At 46.5% G+C, this 10,761-nt stretch overlaps 2 protein-coding genes across 10 annotated transcripts in view; one reads left to right on the top strand and one right to left on the bottom strand.

Annotated features, from left to right (window-relative positions):
* Positions 1-241: 241 nt before the first annotated feature.
* Positions 242-3,886, bottom strand: NIT1 (nitrilase 1). 9 transcript variants are annotated; one of them, XM_073888225.1, is made up of 7 exons: positions 3,869-3,886; positions 2,837-2,935; positions 2,141-2,395; positions 1,909-2,012; positions 1,563-1,696; positions 1,275-1,400; positions 242-781 (listed from the first exon to the last, which is right to left on the bottom strand). In XM_073888225.1, exons 3-7 carry the CDS (start codon positions 2,383-2,385, stop codon positions 515-517), a joined length of 876 nt encoding a protein of 291 aa, XP_073744326.1. In that variant the 5' UTR covers positions 2,386-2,395; positions 2,837-2,935; positions 3,869-3,886; the 3' UTR covers positions 242-514. The 9 variants fall into 9 exon arrangements, with proteins under 9 accessions (XP_073744326.1, XP_025716362.1, XP_025716365.1 ...); XM_025860577.2 differs by lacking the exon at positions 3,869-3,886 and adding an exon at positions 3,533-3,666; XM_025860580.2 differs by lacking the exon at positions 3,869-3,886 and adding an exon at positions 3,533-3,645 and having other exon boundaries at positions 2,837-2,871.
* PFDN2 (prefoldin subunit 2) overlaps positions 3,647-10,761 on the top strand; it is a 12,875-nt gene continuing 5,760 nt past the window's right edge. The window contains exon 1 of the mRNA XM_025860586.2: positions 3,647-3,765. Coding sequence (XP_025716371.1) covers positions 3,691-3,765 — 75 coding nt within the window. The 5' untranslated portion in view covers positions 3,647-3,690. The remainder of the gene's footprint in view (positions 3,766-10,761) is intronic.

Here is a 10,761-nt window from a genome sequence, read left to right as displayed (position 1 = left end):
AAGGGCATAACAGGTGAGAGTGAAGTCATTCAGTGTCACCTCCTGTCTTCTCTTTCCTTCCCCATTCTATCCCACTCCCAAGCCTCGGAGCGCGGGGCTGGGACATGCACGGAGTGTTGCACTTTTATTTGGGTAGGGAGGCATGTCGAATGAGCCAGGAGGCCTAGAGCTGGAGCCTAGTCCAGCTTGGTACACCACCACCTCCCCTTTCAGCTCCCAAAGGAGATGCCCAGACACAGACTTTTGATGATTATATTTTTTCCAATGCCAGTGCTGCTCAGCCCTCAGCATAACTTCAGTTTTCATGAAATAAACAGTGACTATATAAAAGTCCACCTTTCTGAAGCTGAAATCTGAGCTCAGGTGAAAGTTTCTTCTTTCCCAAGAAGCTGAGCCTGTGTTCCATCGAGAAAGTCAAGGTTCTTCAAGTGAGGGGAGCTGCGCCTGGGCCCTGCCTTCAGGTCCCGGCCACGCCAGCCCACAGTGGGAGTCTCAAGTCCCAGAAGTCAAAGTCTTAAGGCAGCGGGTGGCCCAGAGTGCCGTAGAGGTCGGGCCTGCGGTGCTCGAACACGGGCAGGTGTTGGCGCAACTGCCGCAGGTAACGCAGGTCGATTCGGGCAAGGCAGAGGCCTGGTCCTTCAGGACAGTGGGCCACCACTGTTCCCCAGGGATCCACCACCATGCTGTGGCCATAGCTTGCTCTCTTCTCGTGGTGGCGCCCACACTGTGCTGCCGCCACTACGTAGCACTGGGTTTCAATGGCACGGGCCCGCAGCAACACCTGGGGATGAGGAAATGTGTGTTCACTTAAGAAGGTAGCATCTAGTGGGAAATTGATAGGTGATGAACATTACAGGCCAATCTACTCATTGTGACCATTCTTATAATTGCCTGGGAATGATTTACTATGTTAATTATTCTTTAACATCACGAGAGGCAACAATCTAGGGAATGAATTTTCCCACTAGGTGGAGAGGGAAAGAAAATCCTTCAGCTAGTAGGGCCAAGGGAGGAGAATGAAGTTAAAAGAAGGCCTGTATGTGTGTGTGTTTAAAGATTGTTGGGTTTATTTGAGAGGGGAGAGGACACAAGTGGGAGGGGCAAAGGGAGAGAGAATCCCAAGCAGACTCCGTGCTGAGCGCAGAGCCCGATGAAGGGCTCGATTCCACAACCCCCAGATCATGACCTGAGCCAAATCAAGACTCGGATGTTCGACCGACCGAGCCACCCAGGCACCCTGAAGTCCTTTATGTTTTGAACAGGGGTCCTCTTACCTCCCAGTGGGCTGGGCCTGTAACAGATCCAAAAGCTGAAGGGTAGGTAAGTATTTCTGCTCCAGCCTGAGCCAATGCCAGAGAGAGTTCAGGAAACCGCATATCATAGCAGATAGCTAGACCAATCTGGAATGAAAAACAGCCTAATACCCCTGTCCTGTTTGTCATAGCATCTAGTCATACCCACCACCTACCCCACTCCTTAGGGCTTTCCATCCTCTATTACTTTGAGTATGTTTATTCTCCCTCTTGTTTCTCTTCCCCGCCTCGTCCTTTCACAACTCCCACCTTGCCTACTGGTGTGCTGACCGGAGACTCAAGACTGGGCCCAGGAATGGTAGAGTTGCTCTCATGCATAGGCCCCTGTCCTGGAATCTCCACGTCACACAGATGGGTCTTCCTGTAAGTGGCCACTACTGACCCTGGAGGAAGAGAAGGAAGACTCAGTGCTGGTGCTCTAGAAGCCCAGCTTAGTGCCTGTGCTCCCAGGGAGCTAGCTTATAAGCTAGAATCAGAAGCACAAACACCCTGAAAACTCCTGACCAAGGAAACTGAGTTGAGAACCAATTCTGGAGAATGTTAGTTTAGGTAGAAGAGCCTGGAAAGAGACGGCTAAAAAGTTACGAAGTCTCACCCTTGTTGTCCAGAAGCACATGACAATTGTAGATTTTCTGAGTCTGCTCCCAGTCTTGGCCTCGCTCATGGAAACCACCCAAGGACAGCCAGAGTCCACATTCCCTGGGGGAGGGAAGGCAGAGGGGAGGAGACAAACTGACAACTCTTCTCAACGTTCTACCCTCCTATCTGCCAATTCGGGGACACTGCCCAACAAAGAAACTACCTTTCCCTCCCCCTTTTCCCGATACCTGGCAAGCTGGGTATATTCTCCCAGAAGGTTCCCACCCAGTGGCTCAGACAGGCGTAGTGTCTCTGCGGGGTCCCTTGCAATGAAGTCAAATGCCTCAGGCAGGAAAGCGAGGCAAGCACCCAGTCTGGCAGCCTCTCGAACAAGCTCAGCGCATGTTTTAAAGTTCTCCTGTTTGTCTGGTGTTGATGTTACCTGGCACACAGCCACCAGCGGCAGTTCCCAGGAAGAAGAGGAGATAGCCATGGCTCTGGGCCTGTGGATGGCACAGGCAGGACTCAGATTTCCCAGCATGGGGAAATGGAAGTTTGTTTTTTTTTTTTTTTTAAGATTTTATTTATTTGAGAGGGAGAGAATGAGAGATAGAGAGCATGAGAGGGAAGAGGGTCAGAGGGAGAAGCAGGCTCCTGATGCGGGACTCGATCCCGGGACTCCAGGATCATGACCTGAGCCGAAGGCAGTCGCTTAACCGAGCCACCCAGGCGCCCCGGGGAAATGGAAGTTTAATGATAAGGGTCTCAAATGGGGAGGCAGGAGGGCTGCATGGCCCTTTGATTTCTCCTCCTGAGGGCACCCACTGATGAAATGTTCTGTGGATGGTTGGCACCCCAGTGTTTCCCACCATCTATTCTTTTAACAAACATTTCTTGAGCATCAATTAAGTGCCAGGCACTGAGGTCAGAGCAAAACACGTTACCTGGGCTGTGCACAAAGTACTGAGAGTCGAGGTATCTGGAGTCCAGGACACAAAAGAAAGGACAGGAACTGGTGAGAAGGTCTGACGATGAAGCCCAGCCTGAGGAAGGTGAGAAATCAGGACACCAACCGCTCCCTCAAGCAGTATATTTCTAGGATTCTCTGACTTCTCTCTTCATACTGTTTGGCTGAATCAGGGCCCTCCCAGTAAAACACCCTAAGTCTTCAAAACACTCTTTAGTGTAAGTAATTATGGGCTACAGGAAGAGATCACAAAGTGGGAAGATGGAGGAAAGGGCTTTGCTCGGCACCTGAATACCTCCACTTCCAGGGATTGCATACTAAACTGAAGCCCTTTTCCCCAGCGGATCGTATCCGCGGTTCAAAAGTCATCTCCAAGAAACTTCCTTGCTTTTCCCAGCCTCTCTTCTTGACTGTGCACCTGCTCAGCTTTACTGCTCAAAGCGTATTTCCCCCCCTTACCCCAGAATCTCGGAGGGGAAGTTCACCTTCCCTCGTTCCCCACCACTCCGTGGAGGGCAGAGGGCACTGGCACCCACGCAGATCCCAACCCGCGTCTCTACTCTCCGGTTAACCCGTCCTTTCCACCTCTCCCAGGGACAGTGTCTCTGTTGCACAAGTTAAAGCACCGCAGGTGAAATTCACCGCGGCGGGCGGGATAGGTAGGAGGTCCTACATGAAGATAGAGCCAAAACCATCCGCAGGATCCGAACCGGAGAGCGAAGAGCCGCCTGGAAGCGGAGGCCTCGGGGCGAGTGGGCGGTAACTCGCAGGCCGGATGTGACGCACGGCGGGGCGGAGCTACGCACGCCGGAAGCCCAGCAGGCGGCGAAGATGGCGGAGAGCAGCGGTCGCGCCGGCAAGAGCAGCGGGAGCGGCGCGGGGAAAGGGGCGGTGTCGGCGGAGCAGGTGAGGAGCGGAGAACCCGAAGGAGGGCAACCGGGCCGAGTCCGGAATCGATGCGAGGAGACGGGGGAGCCTGTGGCTGGTGCAGGCCTCACTCCGGTCTCACCTTTGCGAGGCCGCCCAGAGAGGGGAGGGTCCTTGGAGAAGCTGGCGGAGCCCCCGGGGAGAGAGCCGGAGAGTTGGTAGGTGAAGGCCACGCCTCCCTTGGGGTGTTGGGTGAGCCCGCAGGAGGCCGAGCCCCGAAATGCGGCGTGTGAGAGGATGCACTGTTGTGAGGGGAGATAGGTCGTCGCTTTCCCCACTTCTCCGCACCCTCAAACAGGATAGGCTGGGCCAGGCGGCTCGCAACGAATCCCGGGGGATTAGTCAACGGGCTGGTGGTGTGGTCTGTTACGTGACCCTGAAACGACGTTGACAGTCGCCCTCACGCTGCAGAGCCACGTGACTCACATACTTGAAGAGTCTAGTGTTCCATACTATTTTGACTCGGAAGTCCTTCTTAGATTGGATTTCTGTAGCGGCCAGAAACCCTTTTCTAACCCGAGTTTGCATTTCCCCCAGTGTCTAGGATCGGGAAACGTTTGATAAATAACTCCGAAAGCCTTCTGTGGCGTGGGAGCCATAGTTTGCTAATGGTGGGGGCTAGTGTTTAATAGAGGTGGGAAGAAATCTACATAATAGAAAGGAAAACATAAACAACAGCTCTTTTAATTACAGGTTCACTTATCAGTTATTTGTCGAACAGTTACTACAGGCAGAGGTGTCTGCATAAAGATTTTTCAAAGAGCTCATAGTAAAATAAGGCCTACAAAATGCTAACATGAGGCAACGGATGAGTGTCCTAACAGGTATAAAGTGCTGTGGGAATTTGCGGACGGGGGAAAGGATAGTTTCTGCCCCCAGGTGGGGGGGGAGCGGTTGTGGTGGAAGGGAAGGGAGAAGGAACCTAATATTTTCTGAGGCTCTACCATGTGCTAGGCCCTCTGCTTGGTACAGGAAAAGATAACATGAAATGACCTTGTTTTCAAGATTGCTCACGGACTCATTTGAGAAAAGACAAACCAAACAGTAAAGATGTACAGTATTCCACACAGGCCCCTCTTTATGGTAGCTAGAAGAGGGACCCTCTAACTAAGCAGGAGGTTATGGGATTTGAAGAGTGGGTGGGAAACGGGAGCTGTGGTATAGTGGGGTGGCTAAGAGCGTAAGAAGTGCCCTGGGGTTTGGCAGATTTGTGCTTGAATCACATTTCTGCTATTTATTATGTGTAGATGACCTCCTGTGAGTTACTTCTCTCACCTTGCCCTCCTGTAAAAATATAATGGTGCATACTTCATCACTATTTTGATTATTAGACAAGAAATGCATGCAAAGTGTTTTTGCACAGTGACTGGAATATAGTATGTTTGTTTTTCTGGAAGACATAATCCTTCAGTTCAATTCTAAAGGATGAGAGAAATTAGTCAAGCAAGAAGGAAGTGGAGAATTTCCTAGGTAGAGGGACTCATATGCTTAAAAGCACTGAGGCATGAACCTGCCTGGCATGTTTAGGGTGCAGGTAGACTTAAAGTATGGGATGGAATGCAAGCCTTCAATGTAAAGAAAAAGGAATAGGAATCTAGGATGTTTCTCAGATTTCTGTCTTTGATAGATGCTGGTGTCATAGGGAATGTAGGAAGACAGGAAATGTTGGGGGAGGGGGCTGGGGAATAAGTTTATTTGGGGGTTTTGAGTTTGGGTTTCTTGTAGGATGTTCAAGCAGAGACATTTTTAATAGTCGGTTTGACTTACAAATATTGAGTTACAGAAATCCGAGTCAGAGATACAGATTAGAGAATTAGAAGCTTATGGATGGTAGACAAAGTCATAGTTATGGGCAAAATCATCTAGGGTTTGTACAGAAAGTGAAAAAAGAAGCAGAACAAGGGTGGAACCAATATAAGGGGTTATGGAGAAAGAGAAGAAGCCCTCAAAAGAAACTGAGCAGTTGTGGTAATTGAGTTCTGAGGCTGTTCTTGCTTAACAATGTGTGGCCTTTGTGTTCCAGAGAGAACACTGGGTAAAAAATACTAGATTTATTGGGGTGCCTGGCTGGCTCAGTAGGTAGAACATGTGGTTCTTGATCTTAGAGTGGTGAGTTCAAGCCCCATGTTGGGCCTAGAAATTACTTTAAAAAATTAAAAAATATATATATATGATTTATCATTCCTGCAAATGTGAGCTACATATGTCCCTTATAAACAAGATGGAAGGAAGTAACACATTGTACTAGGTACTCATTTTTTCTTCTGTTACTTAATTACTGCCATTTGGAGTAGGTTATGTTGTTCTCCCTTCATAGGTAAGGATATTTGCATTTCAGAGACTCTAGTTAACTTACCCAAAGTCAGTAACTGGAAGAGCAGGGCTTTCACTTGAGTGGGTGATTTGAGAATCAGACAGACATATTTTTCCATGTATACATGATCATATTAAAGATACTTGAACTGAGCCTGAAGGAATGGGTAGATTTGAACAGGTGGTAATGGAAATAGAACGTAGGGAACACGATAAGAAGAGGAGAGCTAGACTGGGAAGGCGCAGGCTGACATGAGGTGCGGGGACTGGCGAGTTTAGCTAAATCATGAGGTATAAGAAAGATGTGGTGCTTAAAGCAAGCTGAGTCTTTGCGTGGCAGAGAATTTGGAACTTTTTTATTTTATTTTATTATGTTAGTCACCATACATGACGTCATTAGTTTTGGATGTAGTGTTCCAGGATTCATTGTTTGCATATAACCCCCAGTGCTCCACGCAGCACGTGCCCTCCTTAATACCCATCACCAGGCTGACCCATCCCCCCCTTCCCTCTAGAACCCTCGGTTTGTTTCTCAGAGTCCATCGTTTGTCATGGTTCTTCTCCCCCTCTGATTCCCCCCCCTTCATTTTTCCCTTCCTCCTATCTCCTTTTTTTTTTTTAAATATATAATGTATTATTTGTTTCAGAGGTACAGGTCTGTGATTCATCAGTCTTACACAATTCACAGTGCTCACCATTAGCACATACCCTCCCCAATGTCTGTGAATTTGGAACTTTTTAATGTAAGCAGTGAGGGAGTCACAGAAGGATGTATGGTATGCTGTTGTTATTTTTCTTTTACATAAAATAAGACATGTTCATTGTGGAAATGTAGAAAACACAGGAAAAAGTACAAAATAAAAAATAAATTGCCCATGATCCTAGTATCCAAAGATAACTACTATTACCATTTTGGAATATATCCTTTGATAATACTCCAAAGGAGGTTTCTCCCCCTCCTTTATGTTTTTGTATGTTGTGTAGGTGGAAAGGGAGAACATGTCTTCTTTACGTATTTATATACTTTATAATATTAGTGTTATACAATGTATACTTTTGTAATCTGTGTTTGTTTTGTTTTTTAGAGGTTTTATTTATTGGAGAAAGAGCGTGAGCGAGAGAGTGAGAGAACGTGAGCAGGGGGGAAGGGCAGAGGGAGAAGCAGATTCCTTGCTGAGCAGGGAGCCTAATGCAGGGCTTGATCCCAGGACCCTGGGATCATGACCTGAGCCAAGGGCAGACAGTTAACCGACTGAGCCATCCATGTGCCCCTGTAGTCTGTGTTTTAAGTCTAATATATCATGAACATTTTTCTATGTCATCCAAGTATTAGGAACATTAAGTTACCAGCAGTGTATAGGATGAATTTGGAGAGCCCAAAAATAGGGAGATAATTTAGAAGACTACAGGAGTAGTTCAGACTCCATGGGTAATGAAGGCTCGGACTAGGGTGATGTCAGGGAGCCTAAGAAGGGGCGCCTGGGTGGCTCAGTCGTTAAGCGTCTGCCTTCAGCTCAGGTCATGATCCCCGGGTCCTGGGATGGAGCCCCACATCGGGCTCCCTGCTCGGCGGGAAGCCTGCTTCTCCCTCTCCCACTCCCCCTGCTTGTGTTCTCTCTCTCGCTGTGTCTCTCTCTGTCAAATAAATAAATAAAATCTTAAAAAAAAAGAGAGAGAGAGCCTAAGAAAAATTGCTGAAGCAGGTGCAGTAAATTTGGCAGTTGTTGGGATAAGGGTGTGTTCAAAGATGAAACCAGGGTTTCTTACCTGGAGGGTTAGAGTGGTGTCATTAGCAGAAATAGGGGAGACAGGGGTGCCTGGGTGGCTAAGTCGGTTAAGCGTTTGCCTTCGGCTCAGGCTGTGATCCCCAGGGTCCTAGGATCAAGTCCCGCATTGGGCTCTCTGCTCCACAGGGAGCCCGCTTCTCCCTCTGCCTCTGCCTCTCTCTGTCTCTCTTAAATGAATAAATAAAATCTTTCCAAAAAAGAAATGGAGACAAGAAAAGGAACAGTTTAAAACGGGGTAAAAGATGATCAATTCCGCTTCAGATGACCTGAGTGTAAGGTATCTGTAGGACATTTAAGTGGAAATGTTCTGTACTAATAGCTATTTATTGACAACCTGTTATATACTGGATATTGTCCTAAGTCCTTGATGTAACTAATTGATCTTCACAATATCCTAGGAGACAGTTATTATCTTTATGTTATTGGTAAAGAAAAGATTGAAAAAAGAGATAACTTGCTCATGGTTAGACTGTGAAACCATTTCTTACCGACTTCAGAGCTCCTTCCTCTAACTTGGAAGTATGGGTCTAGAATTTCCGAGAAGGCCTGGGTTTGCAGGCAGTAGAATAAAGGCAATTGTTGAAGCCATAGAAGTAGCTAAGATAGGAATTGAAATAGACTAGGTAATAAAGGGAGAAGTACTATGAAAAGAATTTTAGATCCTGTCTCCATTGTGGGGATGAGAGGAGGAACTTCAGAAAGAGGAAAGGAGTGTTAAGAGAGGTAGGAGAACCAATGAACCAAAGGGTCCTGGAAGCTAAAAGAGAGAAGAGAACCTTCCTTGTATTGGGCACTGGACATATTCCCTCAGTTTAGTTCTACTTGTTACCCTGAGGCAGTGGTTCTCAGTCTGCTGTGATTTTACCCCAGGAGAAATTTGGTAATGCCTGGAGACATTTTTGGTTGTCACAAGTAGGAGCTGCTACTGGCTTTTAGTGGGTAGCAGCAGAGAGGTTGCTAAATCTCCTACCATGCAGAGGACAGCCCCCTATAAGAAAGTATTTTCCTGCCCAGAGTATCAGTAGTGCTGATGTTTAGAAACCCTTCTGTATGGTATATGAACTCCATTTTATAAATGAGGAGACCAAGAGAAAAGTTAAGTAACTCGGTCATTATAGCAAGTAAAGAGCAATAGTAGGATATGAACCCATGTCAGACACAGAAGTTTGGGCTATTTCCACCCTACCATGTTGCTACTTAAAGGAAGAGAGTTTGAAAAAGCAGAGTGAAAATTGAGAAAAAATTGTTGAATTCGGTAGGAGGCCATTCATGATTTTTGAGAGGGTAGTTTAATAAGTAATAATAATTTAATTACTAGTATAGATAGAAGGCAATTTAAAGTGGGTTGGGAGTGAAGGGGGAGGTGAGGAAGTAGAAGCAGTGAGTACAGACTAGTCCTAAAGTAGAAGATGAAGAGAAGGGCTGAGAACCGTTATTTGTTGGAGTAGTAAGGTCAATGACGTTTGTTTTTTTTTTTGTCTTTCTTTTTTTAAAAAAGATTTTATTTATTAGAGAGAGAGTGTTAGCACACACAAGCAGGGAGGAGGGGCGGAGGGAGAGGGACAAGCAGACTCCCAACTGAGCAGGGAGCCTGATGATGTGGGGCTTGATCCCAGGACCCCGAGATCATGACCTGAGCCGAAGGGAGACTCTTAACTGACTGAGCCACTCAGGCGCCCCTGGTCAAAGACGTTTTCTTGATAGTTGAGTATGTTTGTCAGGAAAGGGGGCACTAAACTGAAAAGAAGATTCTTAGTGACACCCCAGAAAATGCTTTTCCAGATGCATCTAGTCATAATTCTTGATCTGTTGTTCTATTTTTCACTGAACCCAGTAAGAGTAAACATCATGTAGGTAAGAAGACCAAAGGACATTTTGGAGATAAAGGTAATGATTATAGATTTTTCCTGAAGTTATCAACACTGTGTGGTATTGATTAAATAAACAACAAAAAAAAAAAAAGGAAGGAAATGGGAAAATAAATCATCGGAAATAGTTTGACTTTTTTTTTTTAAGATTTTATTTATTTATTTGAGAGAGAAAGCATGAGCAGGGGGAGCAGCAAAGGGAGAGGGAAAAGCAGACTCCCCACTGAGCACAGAGCCTGATGGGTCCTGAGGATCATGGCCTGAGCCAAAGTCAGCCACTTAACCAACTGAGTCATCAGGCGCCCCGACTTTTTTTTTTTTTTAAGACTTTCTTTTTTAAGTAATCTCTACACCCAGTGTGGGACTGGAACTCACAACCCTGAGATCAAGAGTTGCACGCTCTTCTGACTGAGCCCGCCAGGGGCCGCCCCCTAGTTTGACCTTAATGAGAGGTGATACATGACAAGCCAGTAATAATACATCAGTAGAAAATGGATTCTTTGAGTTCAACAAACCTGGGTAGAAGTACTGGTTCACTGTGTTACTTTCACACACACACACACACACACACACACACACACCCTACCAGCCTTGCTCTACTGATCTATAAAGTGAAGTATGTGTCTTAAACTGTGTTTTTATTTTAGAATTAAATGAGATAAAGAGTAGCAGAGTGCTGGGCATATAGTAGTGTTCTTTTACTTATAAACTGGGAGGAAGGTGCTTTACTGTAGGACTGTGGAAAATATAGGTATTTAAAAAGAGGTTGCATTTGCATATTTAAAATTTCAAAGAAGGTAACAAAGATTAGAAGGCAGGCTGCATGATTGAAAGTTAGGAACGCAATAAAATTGGAATAATTTTTTTTTTTACGATTTTATTTATTTGAGAGAGAGAGAATGAGAGCACGAGAGGGAAGAGGGTCAGAGGGAGAAGCAGGCTCCCCGCTGAGCAGGGAGTCCGATGTGGGACTCGATCCCGGGACTCCCTGCTCAGCGGGGAGTCTG

The sequence above is a fragment of the Callorhinus ursinus genome, unplaced genomic scaffold (assembly GCF_003265705.2).
Source record: "Callorhinus ursinus isolate GAN/ISIS: 27379988/994484 unplaced genomic scaffold, GSC_fseal_2.0 scaffold88, whole genome shotgun sequence".
Taxonomy (NCBI): domain Eukaryota; kingdom Metazoa; phylum Chordata; class Mammalia; order Carnivora; family Otariidae; genus Callorhinus; species Callorhinus ursinus.
Note: the sequence above shows the minus strand (reverse complement) of the source record. Positions and strands in the feature narration are given on the sequence as shown.

Excerpts from the sequence above, each read along its gene's own strand:
- NIT1 (XM_073888220.1), bottom strand. The coding sequence starts at position 3,554 with ATGGTTTTGGCTCTATCTTCATGTAGGACCTCCTACCTATCCCGCCCG. Across the intron at positions 2,936-3,501 it reads TACCTATCCCGCCCGCCGCG|GCTGGGCTTCATCGTCAGAC; the intron begins GTGAATTTCACC and ends CACCTTCCTCAG. Across the intron at positions 2,013-2,140 it reads GAATATACCCAGCTTGCCAG|GGAATGTGGACTCTGGCTGT; the intron begins GTATCGGGAAAA and ends TCCCTCCCCCAG.